This window comes from Gadus chalcogrammus, chromosome 1, assembly GCF_026213295.1.
Source record: "Gadus chalcogrammus isolate NIFS_2021 chromosome 1, NIFS_Gcha_1.0, whole genome shotgun sequence".
Classification (NCBI taxonomy): Eukaryota; Metazoa; Chordata; class Actinopteri; order Gadiformes; family Gadidae; genus Gadus; species Gadus chalcogrammus.
The window spans coordinates 5,991,581-6,017,610 of NC_079412.1; the positions used below are offsets into that span (position 1 = coordinate 5,991,581).

At 45.3% G+C, this 26,030-nt stretch overlaps 3 protein-coding genes across 7 annotated transcripts in view; 1 reads left to right on the top strand and 2 right to left on the bottom strand.

Moving 5' to 3' along the window:
• Window positions 1-7,365, bottom strand: part of kif21b (kinesin family member 21B) — a 63,987-nt gene extending 56,622 nt beyond the window's left edge. For 4 of the 5 annotated variants that reach the window (XM_056582293.1, XM_056582210.1, XM_056582090.1 and 1 more), the window contains exon 1: window positions 6,956-7,365. In XM_056582293.1, the coding sequence (XP_056438268.1) occupies window positions 6,956-6,993 (38 nt within the window). In that variant the 5' untranslated portion in view covers window positions 6,994-7,365. The remainder of the gene's footprint in view (window positions 1-6,955) is intronic. The other variant, XM_056582125.1, reaches the window with a different exon arrangement.
• A 7,360-nt stretch (window positions 7,366-14,725) lies between these two features.
• Window positions 14,726-18,433, top strand: lhfpl5a (LHFPL tetraspan subfamily member 5a). Its single transcript, XM_056602291.1, has 3 exons — window positions 14,726-15,146; window positions 17,783-18,019; window positions 18,423-18,433. The coding sequence occupies exons 1-3, from the start codon at window positions 14,744-14,746 to the stop codon at window positions 18,431-18,433; spliced, it is 651 nt and encodes a 216-aa protein (XP_056458266.1). The 5' UTR covers window positions 14,726-14,743.
• A 156-nt stretch (window positions 18,434-18,589) lies between these two features.
• Window positions 18,590-26,030, bottom strand: part of srpk1b (SRSF protein kinase 1b) — a 28,841-nt gene continuing 21,400 nt past the window's right edge. Inside the window, exons 8-16 of the mRNA XM_056582492.1 lie at window positions 25,370-25,535; window positions 24,215-24,240; window positions 23,639-23,858; window positions 22,810-23,178; window positions 22,616-22,710; window positions 22,089-22,196; window positions 21,720-21,789; window positions 21,369-21,461; window positions 18,590-20,134 (exon numbers count right to left, since the gene is read on the bottom strand). Coding sequence (XP_056438467.1) covers window positions 19,950-20,134; window positions 21,369-21,461; window positions 21,720-21,789; window positions 22,089-22,196; window positions 22,616-22,710; window positions 22,810-23,178; window positions 23,639-23,858; window positions 24,215-24,240; window positions 25,370-25,535 — 1,332 coding nt within the window. The 3' untranslated portion in view covers window positions 18,590-19,949. The remainder of the gene's footprint in view (window positions 20,135-21,368; window positions 21,462-21,719; window positions 21,790-22,088; window positions 22,197-22,615; window positions 22,711-22,809; window positions 23,179-23,638; window positions 23,859-24,214; window positions 24,241-25,369; window positions 25,536-26,030) is intronic.

A 26,030-nucleotide genomic window follows, 5' to 3' on the forward strand; every position in this document is an offset into this window, starting at 1 on the left:
AGCATTAGCATTAGAGGCCTGAGCCACCCATTCTGATTGCCAACGCAAAGCTTCAGCACTACCGCAGCCATTGAGACTGTCTGTCTGAGGGAATCAGCCCACTCATCTCTCCTGTCGACCACATGCACTGGGGATAACGCTTAGCATTAAATCCATTTGACAGGCTCAGATGTGTGCGCGTTCAGTTGTTTGAGATATTGTCATTGAATAATAGTCTACAACATGGTGGCAATAATTCACTCTACACAATGGCTGTGTAGTTTTTGGTAGAGAATACAAGCAAAGGATGGTCACATGTTTCTTTCAACACACATTGCTTGAGGGGCGTTTATGGTCATCTTGGAACCGTGCCATTGGTCCAGAAGTAAAAACAAATTGGTTCTCACCCGACTTTTTAGCCCCTGATTAGCCTCTCTCTGGAGTGATGCTACGTAGCGGTTGGGTTATCTAGTGAGCCACCTTGCTAGTCTGAAGACAAGTGGTTGGGAGGAGTACTACTACTTTTCCCCTCCACTTTAGCCCAGGGTTATTTTTAATAAATCAGTCAATAGCAGAATTGTATCTAGTGCAATTAAATACAATCCAAAAGAACAGGCAGCTATAAGACATTCTAATAATACTATAATACAATCACAAAAAATGTATGATCACATGAATTGGCAACTAAGTTTTATAATTAAGTATGAATATGTTTATTATTATTATAGACAGTACTTGTCCTACAAAAGACATATCTTAAAATAGTAAAATGAGCCGTGTCATCAGAGAAAGCCTTATTCTGCTTTGACAGTTCTAAGTCTGTGCACACATTTAATTAGTAGCGCTGACATCCCTGTTAAGCCTTTGCCTGCTGGCTGTCTCACACATGCACCTTCACATGCACTAACACTCACGGGCACTGGCAATTACAACAATCACGTGCACTTACACAGAGCCAACCCACAGACACAAACATCAGCAGCAGAATTAAGCTACTTAGAGTAGGAGGTGAATAACAACCATGGGTCAAATCTTCAACCTTATATCCAAACACAAACAACACACTCAACCCTATTACAAAATTGAATAGGCCTACTTTATTGTCACCCAACATTTAGTCTTTTAGTAGAGCTCTTTTATATAGTGTTATATATATGACACTATACACCACTAAAGAGAGGAACAATAGGGTCATTCTCTGTGTGTCTTCCTCCCTCTGTGAGAATATGGGAAATGGACGCAGCTGTGCCCAAATTATGCACAGAAAGATGGTACGGATGCTCAAACACACACGTACACAACCAAAAAGGCACCCACTCTTCATATAGCTTGTTGGGAGTTATTCAGATGCTACAGTAGGCCTTTTGACACCGGAAGAGAGAAACACGCTCTTTTTCTCCCTCGGTTATGACAGTCCTCTGCATCTTTTGCCCTCTTTTCGGTCCCTCCTTGTGAATGAGGGCATAAAACTGCTCTTTTCATGACGAGGGGATCACAGTGCCCAACCAGAGGGTCTTCTTTAGGAGAGATAGGAGGCCAGGTCTGGTCTGGTTCCCCTGGTGTCTGTACTGCCCCCGGTTCTCTACCACCTCCCGTCCTGTCCTTTATCACATTTAAATAAACTCTCCACCACCATGGATCCTCTACCTGTCCTTCCTACCTCTCTCTCGCCCTTTCTCCCCCTCTTTCTCCTTCACTCTATATCCCCTTCATTCTCCCCCCTCCCTCGCTCTCTCTCTTTCTCTCTCCCTCGTTTTCTCTTGGTCCCCCTCTCTCTCCTATGTGTGTGCATGTGTATGTGCATGTGTGTGTGGGTGTTGGTGTGTTTGTTGTGCACGCACCAGCTCAGCATAAAGCACAAAGACCTGCAGTGACATCAGACCTATTCAATGTCTCCTCTGCCTCTCTCTCTCTCTCTCACAAACACTCAAACACGCATATCGCAGACACACAGGCACACACATAAAGCATCCTATCCTTCATTCAACTCTTTGCTAATTGACACTAAATCGAGTAGTTCATTAACCAGTCTGCAGTTCATATTTGAAGACCAAAATTGGCCAAAGTTCTGGTGCAATGGGATGAAGCAATTTAATTGCTGACCACCAAACAATATAGGGGCAATTCAATGCTGATAAATGACCGTGCCAGCCAACATTGGATTGCTTAGAGGACCTCTGCTAGACTCACATGGGTTTTGACCTTATAACAGGCTGATGCAAATTCTACTGCCTGTGAAACCTGTTACGATTCAAATACAAGCGGAAATTCAAATATGAGCTAGCATGTTCAATTCTTTTGAAATGCACAGTAGTAGGCCTACAAACAGTAAGAAGCATTGCTTTTACTGTTCTTGTTATTGTTATTGTGTTAAATATGCAGTCGTATGCAGCTCTCAACATTTGGTTATCTTAAGCTCGAACAACGGGTTGTGTTTATTTATATATATATATATATATATATATATATACACACACACACACACACACACACACACACACACATACACATACATACAGACATACAGACACAATCGTTTGGTTATTTCTTCTGGCTTGTCAGCAGCTCTAATGAAAACAGGAAGTGAACAGGATATGGGGATAGCCCCATGGCAGCCGTTAAGGAAGTCATATCGCAACAGCAGCCTGCTTTCTGTGACGACTAATACACTTAGAAGTAGCAGTTTATCAATAGGAGCTGTCTCACTGCTCTATGGCTTCAGCAGTCTTATCCACTCCAAGCACTTCCCACACCTCCAACCAAAGACCACAGCACTTCTACCTTTGATTAATACCCCTATTCTGAGAGTGCCAACACATGACCTGGCAGCTGCTGAGAGAGGATTGCCATTTTATGATCAGTGACAAAGAAACAGCCACATGATTTGCTTATGAAACAGTGCCACAGAAATGTCTTAGTTTATACTTTGCCACAGATGCGTCTTGATTACCTTCTTCTCAGCTTAAGTAATTCTGTGTCTGCTTTCCTTCACGTTTCCGTTAGTTATAGTTAAAGCGAAACAGCAGACATTTCGCAGAGAAAAAGACAGCCCGAAGTAGTTTACGAGGTAAAACAGACCTGGTGTCGATTAACCAATGTGTCAAACCGGAGGGTACGCCCTCAACTACCACTGTTGGTTGGTGTTTCACAGTAGTCATGCTGCTTGACTAAAGGGGTGGCTTAATTAGAAGAACTGTGTTCTTTCAAAGTTCTAGTGATTTACCACAGTAATGCTGTTTCTGTATCCAATGAGGTCAAACTCCCTAGATGAAGTGGTCGATTTTATTACATTATTATTTTACTGCAAGAACCAAACACATCAAGCTGATCGGTCGAAGTGGCATTTTGAAATGTTACCGTTCAGTGGCCTACATTTTCCTATGGGTGTATTTATTTTATTTGACACCAGCTAAATCTTGTCTAGCAAGCCTCCCTTAATCTAACATCGGGAGCCAATACTGCTGCCATTGTGAGTGCATGAGACATCTAATATACCACACGTCAACAAATACTGACGACCGGCGTTTCACCTCGAAAACGTATTTGAAACGCATTTTCTGCCCCACACGTCGCTCAGCTTCAGTGACAGGAAGTGATGATGTTAGCGGTGGGTAGCTAGCATGGGTGTGCTCAATGTGTCATTTCCTGCTCAGTTTCCTCACTCTGGTCGGATTCAAAGATTAGAATGAACTGTCTTTTAGCTACAAAAGCAAAAATGCCTTCACTTTCACCGACCTGCAATAGTGCGCACAAAGAAGTCACAGAGTGGGATCAGAAGTTACACACAAAACACAAAGCTACCCACTTAGACTCTTATACATACACTAATGTACATTACAAACACATCCATACAAAGATGTACACACACACACACACACACACACACACACACACACACACACACACACACACACACACACACACACACACACACACACACCAAAAAGTGCCCCCCTGGGGAGCAGTATGGGGGTCGGTATTGACCCCCACAGGAAGCAGGCGAGACTGGTAGCCCACACCGGACATGGGGCCACTGGCAAAAAAAAACGGCTTTTTATTTCTCTCTTTTCTACAGGCATCTGATGCCTTTGTAAATCAGCAGTGAGGGGCCCTCTGAGTCTCTCTGGCCCTTGGTGTCTCCCTGCTCCTGTTTGTTTTGAAGGGGCCAGTGTGTTTTGACCTGCATCATGTCCGGGTCATACAGGTGTCGTACACAGGCTTGTTTTGTCGAGAATACATCAGGAACTGTTGGCGGGAGAACCACTGAATCCACTCTCCTCCCACCTGTCTGTATGGGCAGCACCCTTTGGCTGCATTTGATCCAGATCCTAAACACAAGACCAAAGAGATGGTCTGATAGCGTTCCCACCACCTGAGTAGCACATTGGTCCTCAACAGATCAGGTCTTTGTGTCTCATCCGTTCCCCTGTGGGGTCTTCTACACCTCTGTGCAGAATGTGGTCTCTGTCACGCTCCCAATTTGGTGCTTGAGGCTTAGGAACTACGCAGAGATCGAGGGAATAGTGCAAGGTCATTATGAGACGCAAAGAAAGGAGCGAGGCAGCGAGAGCGAGGGAGCGAGAGCGAGGGAGCGAGAGCGAGGGAGCGAGAGCGAGAGAGAGATCTTGTGGAAGGCCAGAGGTGGTCACATGTCAAATTTGAGAGTGAATGAGAGAGTCTTTACATTCCTGTGTGATTGTCACTCGAGGCTATAACCTAAGTGAAAGCTCCGCTTCAGTCCGTTCTTTATTGATGCACCAGCTAGCGATAAGCAATTTAATGACAGCCACTTAGAGGAGATGTGCCATTTTGTTTGGCTGAGCCGCAGTGCACACAACCAGCGAATTAAGTGTGTGGGTCAGCAGGATATAGGTTGACCCATTCTCTCTCTCGCTCTTTCTGTGTGTATTTGGTGTGTGTGGTGTGGTTCTGTTTGTGTGTGTTTGTGTGGTGTATAAGTGGTGGATGTATGTGTAGGCCTATGTCCTTTCCCATCCAATTCTCCAGCCACCAGCAACCAGAATCCAGGTCATGTCATTGGTTGCGACGGCAGTGTGGAGGTTAAAGGCAAGGCAGGCATTCAGGAAGTGAAGCTGAAGAGGCTGAGCCACAAGGAACCAGCCCCGAGGCAGTGGCAACGTGGGAGCAATTACACACCATCCCTCCCTCTTATCATCCCCCCCCCCCAACAACCCCTCCAGCCCCCCTCCACACCAGGGACAACTTCTCAGGGAAGACTTTGTAGGTCATCGAGAAAAGCCACTCGTTCCACAGGAAGTCATCTCGCTCGCACTGTTTATTTGTGGGCTTCCCATTTCCTGACATTCAGAAACATACACACACACACGCACAAATAGAGGCGTGTTTAATGCCATTTACGCAGCATGGCTAAAAGCGCACAGAAAGGGGACACACACGATGGGAGAGAGCTCGGAATGGGATCGCTCCACATCTGCAGCCGTGTAATTAACACGAGAGCTGGTCTATCTCAAACATGCATTTCACCATTATATGCAAGCCACTGATTTAATGGCTAAGTCGCAGGGGCTAAAAATGACTTTGTGTTACTGTATTACTCCTATTGGGTGGTGGCTTTATTTGTCCATTTGCTAGATTGTGCTATTGTATTAGGGAAAAGTGTGTGTGTGTGTGTGTGTGTGTGTGTGTGTGTGTGTGTGTGTGTGTGTGTGTGTGTGTGTGTGTGTGTGTGTGTGTGTCTGTCTGTCTGTCTTTGTGTGTCTGTCTTTGTGTGTCATATCTGTTATTAGATCTTTTTTACCAGTCAACTTCTCATAATCACGCTACATTGCTTTACAACTACAATGCTAACGAGTTGTGTCTTCAATCAATACCTCATGTCGCAGCATTTCATCGTGATAGTCAGCTGCCGGTCCCCAGCTGCTGTCTACCTTCCCTTCCCCTTTTTGGGGGCTTCAGAACAGTAAAACACTTCCTCTTAGTGACAGTGTGAGCGCACAAAGGAAAACTCTCTCAACGGCTAATTGACCACGGAGCCCACGACGTTGGCTGTAAAAGCCCTCAGGTCATTTAGATGACAATAGACCAGATCTGACTCCCGCCCACAAAGACTGTAGTTACAGACTTGGACTCAAATCATCACTCAAGATTCCCAGTAGATGACATTCCTTTAGTTGATAACACTGCAAGTTCCTCTTGTGTATCAACTTCCAAACTATGACATGTGAAGGCCAAAACCATTGGGATTCTTAATAGAAATTAACCCCATTGTATTGATTGAACTACTATGGGCTAACCACGTCTCCTTATGTCTCTGTGGTGAATGACATTGGTGTGAAGGAGGACATGTATTTGTGATCGAATCATTCGCAGAAGGGCAGACAAAGCAGAATATTACAAGTAGCCTACAAATGTAGGATACTTTTAGTCCTTGGGAAACAATATTTTCTACTCTTTTATACTATATGATACTATAGAATATCCTACATTTATGATGCATGTTGATTTTGCGGAATGCAAAATTGGCCAAATTAGAAATGAAGGCTTTGATCCGTTTCTCATCTGTGCTTGTGGGCCTATCTGTCAACTCACTGCCTGGTGTAGAATTGCTCTTTTCACAAGGTTTGCCCTATAGGTTATAGATATAACCTAAAGCCTATGGATATAACCATGTTATAGATATAAGCACTAAACCAATACAAACCGCGCATTCTTGAAGATGCTTGTGCCATTGGGCACATGCTGCCTTATCAATAGTGTGCGGAGCAGCACCCTTATCGCAGAACAGGGATGCCTACAACACACTGCTGTACAACCACGTTGCAGAGGTAAACCACGTTGTAAAGGGTAAACCACGCTGCTGCCAAAACACAAAAGCACCCCAATATATAAATAAAGCAGCCGGTGAAATCGGCCGTGCAGGTCTATGTGTTGTAAGCAGCTCATGGTCTGCAGAGGTCGGCAGACGTGGTGGGAGAGGAGGGAGGCGCGGACCTACCTCAGGGAGACCTTGACAGAGCAGTCGCTCTGAGCCATCCTGGAGCCGGAGAGGAGAACTTCAGCTATATCTGATTTATATCAATGTGCCCAAATGATGAGGACCCGCTGCTGCACCTCAGACGCCACTGTGGGGTAGAGAGGACCGTGAGCCTGGCCATGAAGACCTGCCGACACACACCGCCTTATAAAACTCGTCTGTTTCCTTTTCACCTCCCGCCTTCATTTCACGCCCGTCGTTGTCTCCTCGCTCGGTTTCGTTATCCCCGTCTTGTGTCTGTCCGCTGCATCCTGTTTAAAGTCATAGAGGCGAACCGTGCTGCAGACATCGAACCTCTTCTCCCAGTTTAACACAGAGATACCAGTACCACCACCGACACAACGGAGCCTCCTCAGCCGTGAACTGGGCGAGGTGGGCGGATACAACTCAGTCCGACTGACAGGCACCTCCTCCTACTGAGGGAACGTCCCCGCCCCCATGGAGCACAACCCACCAATCAGATGGCTGAACAAGTTGCTTCATTCACAACACCGCAGGTGGGATCTAGGACAGATCGGTTCAACTGCTCCTATAAACAGAGCGTGCTCCCAGGGAGAGGTAGAAACAAAGGCCTGACTTAAACACGTTGAGGTCAAAGGTCAGACAGAATGAGTTTATAACGTGGCACTAGCGGTAGAACAAAGTGAACATGTTTATTGCATCATTTCACATAAAAAACTACTTCATAATGTCGTCCTTGTGATTGCAAAGCAAAGTAATTGAATCACAATATCAGACAAGAACGAGAAAATGTATTTCCTGCAGAAAATGCGAGTAGTGTGCTGTAATGCAAAATGAGGTTGAAAATATGTTTTAGTAAAACCACATAGTTTAAGACAAATAAATGTTAAATGGCTTAAATCAAGTGAAGGGATTTGAAGTCTAAATGGAGTCTAAATTGAGTAAACAATGACAAAATGCACACCATTTTTTTTAAAACATTTAAAATGGTTGTAAACAATTAAAGTGAACAGTGAAAACAAATAGATAATGTGGTCAAGTTTAAATACATTTGAGATAATGTATAGAATAGCTGAGCTGTTCTGTTGGCAATTTCCAGCTCAACTATAGACAAAAAAACGTCCAATCAACCAAAAACCCACCCAAAACGTATATTGCGAGAAATCCGATAAATCATATAATTCTGCAATGGCAAATACACAAATACACACCTAAACGCAACCTGATTATTAACTATGACCTTATGTGGTATACAAGGAACCTCTTATCTATCTCTCACGCACACAAAACTCAAAAGGTCTGTGTAAAGAACACACTGACAGTCAATAGGAAGACATTAATACACGACACACAAAATAGGCATGTAAAAGACCAATGGTGAGCACAATAAAACACCTGAATGCGACCTAATTGACTAAATACCTTTTATGTTACACACACGCACGCACGCGCACTCCATGTGCGGGGACAAGGCCACAGAAAATGTTTGGTACATGAGCTAAAATAAAACAACCCTCAAAATAGTCATGCATAAAATGATCTTCCATTTGTGTAGAACTTAGAATAATCTTACAGGAACTTAAAGAAAATCAACATTACAGTCAACGCCAGCTCGACTAAACGTCATGAATCAAATCTCCTTACGAATGCCGCAGAGGTTTCAGTGACAGGTCCGATGGCCCTCCCTCGCCCCCAGACAGGCAAGCATTTTTGTTAGCATTTAGCTACCAACGGGAGAACACCCAGATATGTAGCAAGCAGCTAGCCTTTAGCCATATAAACGGGGACACAGACAAAGACCCGATATATAACAATCATATTTCCAATCGATTAATCATTTTAGCGCAACTAACATGAAATAACGTAACTGTTTAAGCTTGACACAGTGTTTCTAGGTTAAATATTGATGTTCTTAAGGCTCCGCTACGTCCACAATGGTTAGCTTTAAAAGTCACCTTGGTGCTACCGCACTCCAGCTAGCCTGGCACCGCCCACCTACCTACTTCCGCTCAATTTGCATTTCACTTCAGTACAAGGGTCTGCTTCATATGCATGGGTTCCTAGGAAGCCAGATTATTGGCGGTCCAATCAGCGAACAGAGGGAGTGGCTGAGAACAATGACGTTAAAGTCAGCTCTCGTTGACGGACATCTTCGCGCACGGTTTTTGGTTTGTTTACAGCCTGCGCGCAACGTGTTTCCCGGCCAAACGTTAGCGATTGTTTATGGTAGATCCAGAGTGGCATTGGGCAGATCCAATAGTTTTAAACTTCAACAGACAACCGCCTTCAAGTGAGTTAACGTTTGTCAATTGAGCAGGTCCAGACCCTCTGTACAAATGAAATGAAATACGAGAGCCTGGTAGGACCAGGCTACATTCCAGGCTCACCGCCCCTCAAATATTTCAGCTCGGCCGACGTGTCGCGTTGTGTCGCGCTACTAAATCCTCGTGAAGGCACTCGCCCGTACCAGGGTGTTCATGCTGCGCCATTCATCATGTCGCACCCCAGGTTTTTCTGGCGACAAAAGTCCCCTTATACGCGTCTCTACGTTGACTTTGTATGGAGTTGCATTAACCCGTCGCTTTTGGTGTGAACGTAGAGTAAAGCTGCTTTCACACCAAACGCCACAGCGGGCTCCTGGTCGCAGTGTCGCCTGAGTTCGGTCGCGCGAACAGTCACAAATTCGTTGCAGTAGTGATTTGTGTGAGTTTTATCACGCAACTTTAGTAGCAAGTGTATTAGAAATTTGAGTTGTTGTGGAAGTACCAGAGACGTCGGAGAAGCCGACAGTCTATTCATAATATCATCCGGAGGCGCACACAGCTTTTGGCCGTGAAATTATATATTATATTATATAGATATTTAGATATTATATTATAGGCTTCTCCAGTGAGGAGAGGGAGGAAGTTCCTCCTTAACATTATTGAGAATAAAAAATGTAGATTGCCCATACTGCTGTAATGAATTAATGCCCTTAAATATGACTACTTTAATGCCTTTGTAAATGTAATGTTTGTTTCCCTGGGTAAAGGGACATTAGCACCCCCTATCGCCTGTTGACAATTACTTCAGGGAGGACGTTCCTCCCTCAGCCTCCGTTGACTCCCATTAATTTTCCTGAAAGTGATGGCGGCCGGTGAATGACATGGGGTTCAATGGGAGAGGAGGAAAGTCCTATTCACAAATAGGCTGGTGCCCTGGCCGCGCTATGAACCAATAAGCAGGAGCCCTGGCTGTGTGGAGCAGCCCGGAGGGAGAGCTTATCCCCTCAAGTCTAGGCTATGAGGACCAACAACCCCGCTCAGTTGCCTCCTTTCCACCGAGCGGTGTGCCGCTGTTCTTTGCGGTACAGTGCGGCTCTGTTCGTTCCAGTAGCCCACGGCCGCGGAGCCCGTTATGATTCATAATATCATCCAAGGCGCACATAGCTTATGGGCGTGATATTAGATATACTATTATATAAATACCTATATATTATATTATATTATTATTTTATATTATATTATATAGATTTAGAGCTCCAGGAGTCCGCAAACAGCAACAATCACCTCTCCTCCATGCTGTGGTTCACTCTGACAGCTCATTGGTCAATGGGCAGCAGCTCATTTGCATTAAAGCTGCAGACAACCCAAACAGCGCATTCTGAAGGGACTGAATCAATATGGGGGATATGGGGAATAGCGGTAGGCATGATTTTTTTTCCTGAAAGCTATTTCCTGCAAACAGCTTCAAAAACATGTTTTCGTTTTCTCATATAATATGTTTACTTGTTGGGAAAATACCATAATATGTCTCCTTTAATACGTATTTATGAAAAGTTAAGCCATGTAAAGTTGATAATTAAATGATAATTAAATAAACAATTATATGGGTGTGGTCTGAAGTCAATAAAATACTGAAATACAAAACTGGGAGCTCAATAAAAAATAAAAGTTAGACATGAGTATCGAAAGCATTAAAAAATGCTCCAAGTTAGTTTAGATAATAATACTCAAACGTTGTTATCGACCCCATTTATCGAGCAAGAAGTCAAAACAAAAGGAGGTAAAAGGGGGAATGATAAGATGGAGCGCACTCATTTTTATTCCTTTTCCCCAGTCTTTGTGTCTCCATAATCCCCTCCACACAGTCCCAGTGCTCGGCTTTGAAGCTCTCTAAGCTGATCATTCTTCACCGTAATAAAACCGTTTTCATCGGCCCGGATTACGCCAGAGCTCATTCACATGGGCCCGGATGGGAGAGAGGGTGTGTGCCCGGAGGGGGAGAGGGTGTGTGCCCGGAGGCAGGGAGAGAGGGTGTGTGCCCGGAGGGAGGGAGAGAGGGTGTGTGCCCGGAGGGAGGGAGAGAGGGTGTGTGCCCAACCAGCACTCCTTTTAGTTCCAGGGGGAAATCTTCTTTCTCTGATACTTTGTTTCCTGTAGTTTGGGTGTCTCAAACAATAAGGTGTGTGTGTGTGTATGTGTGTGTGTGTTTGTGTGTGTATGTGTATGTGTGTGTTTGTGTCTGTGTGTGCATGCGTGTATGTGTGTATGTGCGTGCGTGCGTGTGTGTGTCTGTGACCATGAGTTTGTGTGTGTGGCTGCGTCTGTGTGTTCTTAAGCGAGCACATGCAGCATAAATCCATACCATCCTCCAGCATGGGTGTGTTCAGAAAGCAGCAGTTATAAGTGATAGACAGGCCTCTGTGTAGTAGAGGAAGACCTATATCTAGATACTGCCCCTGAGGCACAGGCTGACCCACACTCTACCTCTCTCCTACCCAAGCTACATGGCCTCCTACTGGGATGGGGCCAGGCTTTAAACCAGTGGCTGACACAGGCATGGGTGCTTCTGGGATGGAGGGTTTGGCCAGTGACAGTCATTGATTGAATGAATGCCACATCACAGAACTTTGTGCCCACGTGTGGTTGTGTGTGTGTGTGTGTGTGTGTGTGTGTGTGTGTGTGTGTGTGTGTGTGTGTGTGTGTGTGTGTGTGTGTGTGTGTGTCTGTCGGGGGATGGTGAATAAGAGGTCAAATATCAGTGCTGGACCCATCCTCCACTATGCTCATAACGACATACTCACACCCACACACACACACACATCCTCACAAACGCACAAGCACACACACACACACACACACACACACACACACACACACACACACACACACACACACACACACACACACACACACACACACACACACACACACACACACACACATCAAAAGACTAATGGAAGCCATCTGTGCCAGCTGACCGGTAACTGGATTGGCGACACCTCATTGGTTAGAGAAAGGGTGTAAAGGAGGAATGGGGGGGGGATGGGGGTGCTGTCTCACTATGGTAAAGGTTAGAGAGTCCCATCAACAACATGGTGAGACAGTCGTCCCCCCCCTCCTCCCAATATGTCAGAGATGACATGGATGTTTACACGTATTTTGTTCACATGCTTAGTTGATAACACAATGGCATTGAGGGTCTACATTGAATGATAGACCATTGAATGCTCCATTTGCAGCCATGTTTAGTCAGTCTCGCTCTGACTGACTGTATGGAGGTCATGGTGTTAAAATAATATTTTCTTTCGGCCCCTTATAAAGAAAAATAGGCGTTTTAACAGGGTCCCTCTCTGACCCCTGTAATGTGACTCCGGACACAAACAGCAGCTCTGTACTCAGAAGGTTACTTCCGCTGCCTTCCCTTATATCCTTATCCTTACCATAACCCTATCCTTACTCCCCCCACACACACAAACATCAAAATGTCCAAATGAGTCCTTTAATAGGGGCTTTGAAGAGGCCCCCGCTCGCCCAGACGTTTTCCTCAGAGAGACTGGCAGTATCTATGTTAACAGTTAACATGCACATAAGCACGCACACACACACACACACACACACACACACACACACACACACACACACACACACACACACACACACACACACACACACACACACACACAGACTACACAAACACCCAGGTGTAGCACTAGCCAAATCTTTTTTCTGCAATAGTAAATCTGACACTTTAGGGGAAAATAAAATAAAAGCATTTCAAAACATTATTTTCCAAGCTGCAGAAAAACTGTGGAACAGGAAGGAAAAAGGAAAACACATAAACAAACACACACACAGACACAGACACACACACACTCCATTCTGCATGGGTAAATTGGATTGCCACTGCTGCATAACTTGATTATAAACGACCTACCTCTAGCACCAGGTTGGCATCACTTAATTTAGCCAAATGTATTGACACAAAGTATCACTCTCTCTCACACACACACACGGACCAATACACATGCACAAACACATGCATACACACAAACAGAAAAGGACACTCATACACTGATACACAGTGGGTCCTTCATAACCATTGTCAAAGATACACGTTGAAAATGTGGAATAACGCTCATGTGACCAATAGAAGACATGTGGGTAGCGGAATCAAGTATGAACACAAAACATCCGTGCATGGGTTTCTTTTTTAGAATCTGACTTGAGGAACAAACAATGAAGCCTTTTGTTTTAAATATGTGAAACTTTCACTCAGAGCAACGAACAGGGAAGGAAATATTAGCATTAAACATATCCGGTTTAGAGAAACATGACATATCAAAAAAAGACTCCATGGTGTAGGCCACATATTTGTTCATGTTTGTGTCAAGTTCTTGATAAATTAATTAACCGATTTATTGACCGAATTTTCAGTCATGTATTGCTTCAATCCATTTAAGCCCAGATCATTAAGGCCTCAGTTATAGCACAGCCTAATGGTTATCTGGAGTAAATGCAGTCTGTTAGAACAAGTTTTTTTCAGCCTACTTCTTCAGTACATAATCCTGTTAAAAGATTGGGCGATTGATAAAAGATGATCTTAAAAACAAAGAAAGAGACGTTGCATTATGCCTACTTTTCCTCATAGCCACAATTGCTACAAGTGTGGCTCCAAATGAAATAATCACACATTAGACCACCATCTGGCAAAGCTTGGACGATGGCACTTAGTGGAGCGTATCTTCTGACCATTAATCATTCATGACCTCCTTAACCCGTCGGTCCACTGCTGCTCAGGACAGACCGATACTTATTACCTTTAAACAGGCGTGCTTCAGTGGACTAATCCATTGGTTTCAGTACAGGGATCTGTCCGTGGTGCGCCCATCTCTCGCAGCAGGAGCGACACAACTTGGGAATAGTGGACCTACGTCAGCGACTGAAAGACCCCTATTTTGGAGGACCACTTCTCAAACAGTGTGAAATATTTAGAATTCGGGTGCTAACCCAAAAATATATACTTTAAATGTGTAACAGTCTATTCTTGAAAGGTTCAGGCCCCCATCTTCTATCAGTGAGGGGGAGACGGTAACAGCCTCTTCTATCAGTGAGGGGGAGACGGTAACAGCCTCTTCTATCAGTGAGGGGGAGACAGTAACAGCCTCTTCTATCAGTGAGGAGGAGACAGTAACAGCCTCTTCAATCAGCGAGGAGGAGAAAGTAACAGCCTCTTCTATCAGTGAGGAGGAGACAGTAACAGCCTCTTCCATCGGTGAGGAGGAGAAAGTAACAGACTCTTCCATCGGTGAGGAGGAGACAGTAACAGCCTCTTCTATCAGTGAGGAGGACAAAGTAACAGCCTCTTTTATCAGTGAGGAGGAGACAATAACAGCCTCTTCTAGTAGTGAGGAGGAGAAAGTAACAGCCTCTTTTATCAGTGAGGAGGAGACAATAACAGCCTCTTCCATCGGTGAGGAGGAGAAAGTAAGAGTCACCTTCTCTTAGTGAGGAGACAGTACCAGCCATGCTCCCCGCCCAGGAAGCCGCCAAGATCTACCACACCAACTACGTGCGTAACGCCCGCGCCGTGGGCGTGCTGTGGATCGTGTTCACCATCACATTCGCGGTCATCACAGTGGTGATTTTCATCCAGCCCTACTGGATAGGCGACAGCGTCAACACCCCCCAGGCCGGCTACTTCGGCCTCTTCCACTACTGCATTGGCAACGCCCTCACCAATGAGCTCATCTGCAAAGGAAGTGCCCTGGACTTCGGTTCCATCCCGTCCGGGGCCTTCAAGACGGCCATGTTCTTCGTGGGGATCTCCATGCTGCTGGTGGTCGGCAGCATCGTCTGCTTCAGTCTCTTCTTCTTCTTCAACGCCGGCAGCGTTTACAAGATCTGCGCCTGGATGCAGCTGGCCTCTTGTAAGTGGTGAAGGTTGCTCTGTTGTTGAATATTCCTTGGTGTTACTTAGAATGTGACTGTATGTGTGTGTGACTGTGTGACTGTGTGTGTGTGTGTGTGTGTGTGTGTGTGTGTGTGTGTGTGTGTGTGTGTGTGGCCATGGAAACCAGCCAATTTCTGCATCTTTTGTATTTACTGGGGAATATTCGGGGACAAATTATGCTGCTGAAGTTCCGCAACAACCAGCGCTCAGACGAAGAAATTAAAAGCTCAATGTGTTCCTTTGCTGACTGCCTACTGTCAGCTAGGTAATGGTCTGATGTCATCAATAAGCCCTGTACATATTTTTGGATACCACTGATAGAAGAGAAACCAAAATCTCGGAGAAAACAAGAACCGAAAGCTGCTGGACATGTTTCATTCTGAAATTGTAATCTGAAGATTACAGTTCCTCTGTACTTAAAAAAATATATGCACTTATTTAGGGTGACCTGAGCACAAATGTAACTATCTGTCTTACTTATAATGAACTCCATAGGAGGTTTGAGAAATGGAATACGAGTACCAAGAGAGATTGAGACGCCATGCAACACTTCCAGAAAGTAAAAGTGTGTTTTCTTTAGGAGGGATAGTGTTTCACCATGTAGTCACCTGATCTGACAAATGCCTCTGGCTGATGGTTGAGCAAGGGGAGGCCTCTCACTGCTCATTGAAATATACATGAGCTCCTCTCTACAGAGGGAAAGAGTAGAGTTTCGAGGCAACTGGGCCCGGTTCCCCGAAACCATGTTAAAGCCTCCTTAACGCTACGTCATTCGTAACCTCTACCTTGACATTTCGCGTGTTTCCCGAAACGTTCTTTGCTACCTATCTTTCGTACGTCGTTCGTTGTTAAGGTTGGTCTGAAGCGCTCATAGAACCTTCTTAGCTCTACCGTACTGATGTTTCAGCTCCTGACGCTAGTTACCGCCACTGTACAGTAACCTTTAGAAATCCCTGTTCCACATGGAACAGCCACATTGGCAGCGTTGTGCGAGTTGTTTAATTGTTCATTGCAAGTTCGCATCTGTAGCCAATTGAGTTTGAATTTAGGATGACATTAAGGATGTAATTGCCTAAATGCCCTAGGCTGTTACATTATATTTTTCTATATCAGTGTAGGGCAGGCTATGCTGGTTTGCTTGCCCATGGTTAAGTAAATGTTTAGGCCTACTAGAAGGTTTTCGAGCAATGTTTTATTCACAAAAACTGCAATATTCTTTATAACGCTGAGCATTCACCTGCGCAATGCACAGCAAATCGAACTCTGAGCAATCGATTTCAGCACTTTCTGTCTGGACAGCGCAGTGTACGAACAACGCAGTTGTTCGTACACGTTTCCTGATAAGACTCCTAAGAGACCGTTAGGGAACCAAGCCTAGAGAGGTAAACAACTTTGATAAGTCTAAACGTAGGAGTCTTCTTAGCGCGCTAAGAGTGGACATTATCGGGAAACCGGGCCCTGATCGTTTGGGTTTATTTCCTTCCTTTCAGAGTCAAACCCTGTTCAACACTGCAGCTATACAAACTAGGGTAAAATAATGTATTTTGGTTACAAGTTAGTTAATTAACAGTTGATAATTTATTATATACTAGTTTGTTTACTAATGGTTTGCCTATTACATGATATTCAAACAATATTTCATAGGGCAATTATTAAAGGTCCCATGGCATGAAAATTTCACTTCATGAGGTTTTCTAACATTAATATGAGTTGCCCTAGCCTGCTATGGTCCCTCAGTAGCTAGAAAAGGCGTTAGGTGTAAAACGAGCACTAGGTATCCTGCTCCGCCTTTGAAAAATGAAAGCTCAGACGAGCCGATTTCAGCTTTGGCCCCATATGTCGTCATAAGGGGCCAAGTTACCTCCTCTTCTCTGCTTTGCCCGCTCTGAGAATTTGGCCCGCCATTGAGACAATGAGCTACGACTGTTGTACACTTTGTTATTTGGATAACCGTTCTGCTGTTGGTGTTATGCCGCATAACACTTTGGGTTTTCTGATGTCTCTGGTATTTCCACACCGAGACTTGTAGTGGGGGTTATCTCAGCCATGGTTGAGAAGGAGTTGGGGGAAAGGAACTTTGGCTTTGATTCCCAAAGTACACCCTGAAAAAGTGCTTTTTAAAAGCTGTTTGGTACATCCTGGCTTGATACCAGGTCCTATACATATAGATTGTTGATGCACTACATTAATAATTCCACAATGCAAAAAGAATGAGCAATGACAGTAAATAAAGTGTATAGTGACTAAACCGTAAACAAAGTGCCAGACGGTACATAAAGTAACGATGAATTTATGTGAATTTATCATTGTAAGCACAAAGAGAGGATCATGGGCACCAGGGCAATATATGTAGTCATAAAACCACTGGTATAACGTTATGGTAGCCTATACCGACTAAGTTTGTTGATCTGCTTCTTTCAAAACATATCACAACGGGGCTGCAGCGCGCCGCTTCCTATTGGTGCTATAAGGGTGGCAATTGACACGCGTGAAATGCGCACCGCGGCGCTGGTGTGTTGCCGGCTTGATTCACCAAATTATCCGCAACCCATCATAAGACGATTACAATAATTGACAGCTAAAGTTTCCACCCCTCCCTCCCACTCCCTCTAGCCACCTGCATGGTGATTGGCTGCATGATCTACCCAGACGGATGGGACTCTGAGCAGGTGAAGCGCATGTGCGGCCAGCGCACGGACAAGTACACTCTGGGCAACTGCACTGTGCGCTGGGCCTACATCCTGGCCATCATCAGCATCATGGACTCCCTCATCCTCTCCTTCCTGGCCTTCAGCCTGGGAAACCGGCAGGACAAGCTACTGCCCGAGGACTTCAAGGTGGAGGGCAAAGGTGAGAGGAGACTGGGTGTGAAGGGAAGCAAGGACTGGAGGACATATAGGGGAAAGGGATAGCAGCCAAAAGATGGGCTAGAGAGGAATAAGACCTAAGGAGGTGGTGAGATAGTCAGACATTAAGATCTGGAGGGGAGAGGCGAGAGTTGGGCGGGGGTTGATGAGGAATAGCAGGGAAACACATGGAGGCGTCATAAGAGATGTGGACTAGGTAGGGCTGAGTAAAGAGGGCTGTGGAGGGGTTACCTGAAGAATTGTTCTACAACTCGACTTTGGGCCTTAAGCTGCAGTTTAATACACATTTAGAATTTAATCAAAGCATATTTTGGGGCAGGAGAGATTTTGAAAGGAGGAGCACATCTCATTCAAGTGATTCTTATTATGTCTTCCTTTCCCCGTAGACGACGCGTAAGCTGCCTTCTGAAAACGGAAACTAATCGGTAAACATTGGATTAGTCAAGGTGACGAAGATTTTGATGTGAAATATTGCTTGACTTGTTTTTTAATAATTACACAAGAGTTGTAGCCTGGAATAAAATTTCAGAAAAGAGTGCAACTAGAATTATTTCGAAAATGGTTTATTCTTGTTACCAAAGGGGAGGGGGAGTTGGCAGCTGATGAGTCAACAAAATGTCATGAGCATATTTGGGGGGGGGGGGGGCTTAATCCATTATTACAGCAATATTTTATTATAACAATCAATGGATCCTTCAAAAACCAACTCTCGCACCCAGCTGTTCCAATGCGAGGTTATGAAGATAAGCGTAATAAAATGAGCTCACAACTTTCCTCCTCTGCAATTGAACAGGCAACCATTTAAAAAGGTATCTCGGTGGGTGAAAAAAAATTGTGCAGATGTCGTCCCGCAAACCATGTCATCTTAAAAGTCCATGAGGCCAGTCCTCTGATGAAGCCTGCGTTCAACTGAGGGTTCCACTGCGAAAGCCTGTCCAAAGCCAGCGTTGTGGAGACAGAGCTGGCCAAATCTTTGGTGCGCTGCACGCAGAACAGCTGGACACGGCTCCAAATATGGAATGATGTATCGTAGCTGAAGATGTGGCTGGTGGATGCCGTATGCAGGATGTGGTGTAAAATACACAGCCATTGAACTCAACTCTATCGGGAAAACTTCTGCAGCCTCATGCAGGAATTAGAGATCGAGATTCACAAAAGATTGAAAAAGAAAAAGTGTTTTTTTCAGCTCGTTTTGTTTTTCCCGCACAGCAAGTGTTCTGATTCGTCTCTTCTGTTGTCTTAGAAATAACTTAGCATGTGGAAAAAAGATTTGTTGTTGGGGTTAGTATGTATGTATTGTTGCTGCAAACACACACACAGGCCATCTCAAGGGAACAGGGCAAACTGGTTAGCGACCCACCTAGCCACATTTGCTCTGTACTGCCAGCACTAAAATAATAACAAAAAAAACTAAAAGACAAACATGGCTTACTATAATACAAAAAAATATAAACAATTGGGTTTTAATATACCAAACGTAGTACAGTTGAAATATTCCATGATTGTGTATTCATATTTTACTTGGTGGCCATGTTGAAGATAGTCAGCACAGACACTTTGAATGAAAAATTGCAAAATAGTTTCATTCAACACAAAGATAAGGAAAAATAGGCAAAGGGAAGATGTGAACATGTCTAATCCTCATAGGCAGCCAAAGGAAAATAAACTTTTCTTTATCAAACATCCTTAATTACCTAATATTACCAGTGTAATCCACAGCCAGGAAACAGAGAGAGAGTGTGAGAGTGAGTGAGTGTGTGTGTGTGTGTTACAGTGGCCATCAGTCATGTCAGGTCAGTTCCAGTAACGTAAATCTTTTAACCTAAAGACAGCAAGAAACGGGAGAGCGAAACCTCCTGTGACCTTGTGCTGCGTGGTGCATGCAGCCGACCCCTAGGGCCCCCCCCCCTCCCCTATGAGGAGAGCCAGGGGTGGGAGAGGCACTGGGCGGCGCTGGTCCTCTTCTCGGGTACCAGGTCCAGCATGGGCAGCAGGAAGGTGCTGAAGGAGATGGCCTCCTCCTTGGCCCACTCGTACTTCTCCACCAGCACCTCGAACAGACCCCAGGGCTTCAGCTTTGTGATGTGGCGGAGCTCTCCTGGACAGACGGGAGCAGAACCGGGGTGACTTGGGGAAGGACGGGAGCTTTCGCTTATGTTAAGGAGTCACGGGACAGCAGTGTTACTAGGGTTCCCTGGTCGGATCAGGTGTGAAAGACACTGAGGGGCTCAGAATTCAGAGTTATTTTCTCCTGATCAAATGTGACACTCAAATGGCCCTTTTCCACCGACAGTACCAGCTCAACTCGCCCCGCCTTTTTTTGTGTCTCAAAGACCACTTAGTACTTTTTTTTTGTCTCACCTCCATCGAGGTTCCAAGAGAGCTGAACTGATACTTTTGTGTGACGTAAACAGGCTGCTGGCCACTGATTGGCCAGAGTGACTCCACTGGACGAATATTGATGAGCACGACATCCGAGCCTATTCTATTTTACTCATTTCTTTGCATGTTTTCTTTGACTTATCTATTATTTTATTTTATTGTATGACAATGTTTATGCCTTGTGTATGAAAAGTGCTATATAAATAAAGTTGCCTTGCCTTGCCTTACACTCGACACCTGATACCCGGCATCTTTAAATACTAGCATCAGCGTTCAGTCAACAATAGTGATTGATTATTGAACACGGTAGGTTCAGCGCGCAAGAACACGCCGTGGGCCGTGACAGGGGTGGAGACGCTCCTGTGCGTAACCCCGTCTGTTTATGTGTCGCGTGGTCGCGTTTGTGCCGAAGTCTCGCGCATGCGTGCGATAACTACCCGGGACCCGCCGACGTTGAAGAGGTACTTTCTAGATTGAAACACGACGTGCCTGGATTCAAACCAAGTCATGCCAAACAAAGTCATGGCGAGCTGAGCTGGTACTGTCGGTGGAAAAAAGTACCAGTAGTAGTATGATAAGAACCAGAAGTATAATTCTAAGTAGTAGTATTATGATAGACTTATTATAAGTAGGCCTATGAGTCTGATAAATAGTAGAATGACTAGTATGATAGCTAGTAGTATTGGCATGAAAATCGTAGAAGTAGTATGATAAGGTATCAGACAATATATAGACATATTGGTTCTGTTCTATTTTGTTTCAAGGTGAAATATTGACGATGATGGACTCCACGATTTGACCTACAGATACTTGACAGAAAACTTGGTGGCAGTCCTTCCCTTAACTCCTATGTGAATGCCTCCAGCATCACACTAATGCCACAGTCAAGACGGACCAACGGACACAGATGAGGCTAGTATTCCCAACTCAGAAGACATGTGATTATTTACCTTTCTTGTTGAAGAATTCCTTGGAATATTTCCCCGCCAGGATCAGCTTCCTGGGAACTTTACCTAGCAGCTCAATAATGAGGGCTATGTGGTCTGAAAAGAGAAAGAGACCGCCGCTAAGAGTTATTGTGTTCAGGTGGAGCCTGGGATGAGCCTTGTGTACAATAGAAGAGATCACATCAAAATCATAGCTTTTTGAAAACTGATACTCCTGATATGCCTGGTTCTGCAGAGACAACTTTGGTATAAACCATGAACAAGTTATATTTAACATCCTCAGTTGTGGGCTTGTAGCCTTTTTTTATTTCTTTATTGTGAAAACTGCGTCAGATCCCGTGACAATGCACAAACCTTCATCTCGGGTGTACTCCTCTCCTGAATGGGGCTCAAACAGGTAGTCTCCTGTAGCGAGCTCAAAGACCTGGGAGGCACACAAACACAACATGAAGTACACTATTTCAGCAACGGTGAGCTTAGACTTGACAAGAATCATGTCTGTATCCGTTTACCTCAATTGTCTATCATGTTAACATTGCTATTGGTCCGATTGTGTATAGATTACACATGTATCCGTACATTTAGTTGATAATTGATTAATTTGATCCCCAACCACCGACAACTGAAATTCACATTAATAGCTCCAACTCAAGCCAATGAGAGGTTGCGAAATGTAAACGTTCCCACTCCAGCCCGTGATGGAGGGGCTGTTGGGGGACCCACCATGCAGGCTGTGCTCCAGATGTCGGCCGGGGTGGAGTAACCGGCGCCCATCAGCACCTCCAGGGAGCGGTACTGCCGGGTCTGGATGTCGTCTGTGAAGTGTTTGGTCTGAGGGGAGGGGAGGTAGGCATCAAGAAAGACGCAGAGCGAGGGAGCAGCGTGGGCTCAGCTCGTGTGAGGACCTCATCAACCATGTAGAATGAATTGCAGAAGTGTGGTCAAGTATTGAAGCAGCAAGGCCATCTGTATCGACAGTCACCACGTGTGTGGGTCTTGTCAAAGAACAGGGCTTGAACTCTCTTTAGCATAGGAAGACAGGCTGGCTGTAGATAGGAAAGCCACATGATTAAACCCCTTCATTTTCTAACAAGCAAGGCTTAAAACTGATGTTGGGAGCAAATACTTTGTCTGTGAATGGGCCAGTATGAATTATGACCGGGTCCATCCGACCAAGCACATGACAAGTAGCAACCAACTGTTCTGCGTCCTAGCATGGTGTTAACCTACAGCTGGTAGTAAGTACTCACCACCCAGCAGGCGTTTCCCAGGTCGGCTATCTTCACCTGCAGTTTGTCTGCATTCAGGGGCTCCAGGGGGTTTACCAGTAGACTGCAGGAGGAGCCTGGAGAGGGAGACACCAGGAAGGGGAAAGGGAGGCGATTGAGAATTTTATGTGCATAACTATCTCAAAACAACAAGGAAAACTATTTGTCTTGACTACCGTTCTGAGAGTCAACATCACTGCCTCCTCGGGTGCCTTGCGTGTCCATCTCCTCCTCTTTCCGGTCCCCCTCTCCCGTCAGCTCCCCGCTCTCCGGCTCAGAGAGGTGGAGGGACTGCTGCTCGGGCTTCTCCCCCTCCTCCAGCTTGCCGTTACAGGTGTGCGTGTCAGGTTTGTTCTCCTCCTGCTCCTCCGTCTCCTTCCCTTCGTCCTCCTGCTGGTTCTCCCGTTCCTTCACCTCCTGCGCCTCACTGCCGGTTGGCCTCGAGGCGCGGCCGTTCTCGTTCACCTCCATCCTAAGCTCCTCCTCTGTGCTGTTCTCCCTCGGCTCCTTGTCCTCGGGCTTCTCCTGGGCCTCAGACACACCGTCTGGAGGAGATGGAACGGGTAAGGGACCAGACTTCACCCGAGTCCTGCATACATGAACTCTTGATATGATCGGCTAGCGGTTCATGTTCATACAGCCATGACTCGACCGATTATTTAAATACATATATTTCTGCAATTTGCACAACATTTTAGCACTAGAATCAACCGTGGCTGGTAAGGCTACATGTTCTGCTGATCAGTTTTACACATTTTTACTATATTATTGACTTATCTTGTATTGTTTCGGCTCTGTTGAGGGGTACTTCAAAAATAAGATGTTAAGTACTTCCAATTCTGATCAGCGTGTTTTAAGGCACATGAATATAGTTGGTCGAGGCAGTGAGTAGACTGATTTGCCCAAATGCCTTGAGCAAAAGGCCTCTAGCCCCATGTTTTTTCAGACTCGGCGTCCTAGCTGGCAACATGGCTGGTGACCTAAGGTAACGGGAGGACGGGTCACCTGCAGGGGCGTGGTTAGCGATGTCCTGCAGGGTGGCCGACGTGGACACGGTGGCGGAGGAAGAGGTGTCCTCTGTGGTCTCTTCGTCGTCCTCCTCCTCCTCTTCCTCCTCGCCTCCCGCTCCTCCCTCCATGTCCAGGATCCTCTTCTCCAGCAGCTCTGCCTGCTTCTTCTGCTTCTTCTTCAGCTTCTTCTTCTTGTTCTTGGACATCTTCACCACCTGGGGACCGGGGAGGAGGTTCTACTTTTAGCTTTTGTAATAATACCAATAACAGCGATGTTGATCGCTTTAGAAGAACATCAATTGTCAATAATGTGTACATTTACATTCTGTGTTCACATTTCTATGTCTCATTTTTATTTCTATTTTGTACATTCATTCATTATGATTTCATATAATCGTACACATTCCCATAGTTATCCTTATAATTCCGCGCTGTTGTCTTATTACTGCGGTGACACCCATCTAGGATTAAGAAAGTACATCTTATGTTATTCTTGGTGAACCAGATGAGCAGCTAAATGATTCATCCTTGTGACGCCACATGGAAACATATTTAGAAAATAACAACCAACCTGTTTGGGGGCCGGAGCCGTGCTGACTGCAAGACAAGAGGACAAGAGTTCACATTATATTCCACACTAAATAGACTTTAAAGGTCCCATGGCATGAAAATCAATTCCCTTTCTGAGGTTTTTCTAACACTAATGAGTTCTTCTAGCCTGCCTATGGTCCCTCAGCAGCTAGAAATGGCGTCAGGTGTAAAACGAGCATGAACCATGACATGGAGGAGAAAGGGATTGTTGACCGCGATCCTCTCCCACTGGAGCACTGCTGCCCGCTGCCACAAGGTAACACCGCCACAAGGCACCCCCGCCACAAGGTAACACCGCCACAAGGCAACACCGCCACAAGGTACCCCCGCCACAAGGTAACACCGCCACAAGGCAACACCGCCACAAGGCACCACCACCACAAGGCTCCACGGCGGTGGAGCCCCAGCAGCTGGGGGTCCGGCGGGGGACGATCGCGGTCAACCATCCCTTTGTCCTCCATGTCTCTGTTCAGTCTACTTCAGATTAGATTGATGTGGAAGTGGGAGAACCAGAGCAAAGAACCCCCGACTCAGTCGTTTCAGATTCATAATATCATCTGGAGCGCACTCTTTTGGCCGTGATAATATATATATTATATGATAGTACCTATGTGTAATGTGATATTATTTAGATGTAGAGCTCCAGTAATTCTTCAATTCTGCAACAAGGCTGAATTTCTTGAACTTCTTCAAGTACTGTATCACTAACGTTAATATAAAATCCTTCATGGGATCTTTAATTAACGCTCACATTCAATCAGAAACCGCATTGAGTTAACATAAGGATGTTAAGCATTACTGGTGGTGAAGTGGAGTGCAACTCATTGAATGACTCCCCCCCCCCCCCCCCCCCCCCACCCCCTACCTTTCCCCAAGGGCAGATAACAAAAATATATCTTTCCTCATGTCCCTTACATTACCTGTGCACTATAGTCACAGGTCTTCAAAACGGCGCAATGCAAGGATCTGGACTTGTGGAGCTATATAAAGAAACCCAATAACTCGTCAAGTCAGCTATGTGTCAAACAAACCACCATGCTAGCTCAAGGTCCGCATTTGAGGGACGTTGACGGACTGAGACACAGCGACTAAACCGTCACTCTCACACGGACTGAGAGAGTGATGAGTCTCTGACCTGCAGAACCGGAGGGGGGAGGAGCTCCACTCTTTTGCCATTGGGTGGCCTCCGCGGCCATTTTCTTGATGTAGGGCTCATTGACGGTCAGCAGGATGTTCTCTGGTTTGATGTCCGTGTGGATGATTTTACACTTGGTGTGGAGGTAGTCCAACCCCTGCAGGACCTACAACATAAAAGACGCTTGATAGACCTCGCCAAATCAACTGTTTAGTTAATCAAGGACAGTTTAGTGCAATCAAGGAAGGTTAAGCCACTACACAGTTTAGTGTAGTGGCTAGACTGTTGGGACTCCTAACCATAGCAGCCACCTTGAGCAACATGCCATAACTGCTTAATAATACCTATCCATCTCTAATTAACTTAAGGTCATGTCTAAAAGTGGTGGTCAATTGTTTATAGAGGTCAGTTGTAAAACCAAAGAGTGAGAGAGAGTAAAACTAAAGGCACACTGTGCTGTTTTGACAACTTAATTCAGAATAAACTATGAGTTTATTGTAATAAAGGGTAAAAATAGTACAAGATAATAGTCTCTGAAGCTAGGCCACGCACCACGACAAGCATACAGAGGTTGAGGCGCTGAAGTGTGCCCCGAACAATGGGCACACTCAAGTGTTATAGCAGGAAAAAAGTCCTTGAGAAAGCTGCAGATAGGGATGCC

What these genes read in the sequence shown, in the direction of transcription:
- lhfpl5a (XM_056602291.1), top strand. Translation starts at nt 14,744, where the DNA reads ATGCTCCCCGCCCAGGAAGCCGCCAAGATCTACCACACCAACTACGTG. An exon ending in CTGGATGCAGCTGGCCTCTT is followed by an intron (nt 15,147 to 17,782) that starts GTAAGTGGTGAA and finishes CACTCCCTCTAG; the next exon opens with CCACCTGCATGGTGATTGGC.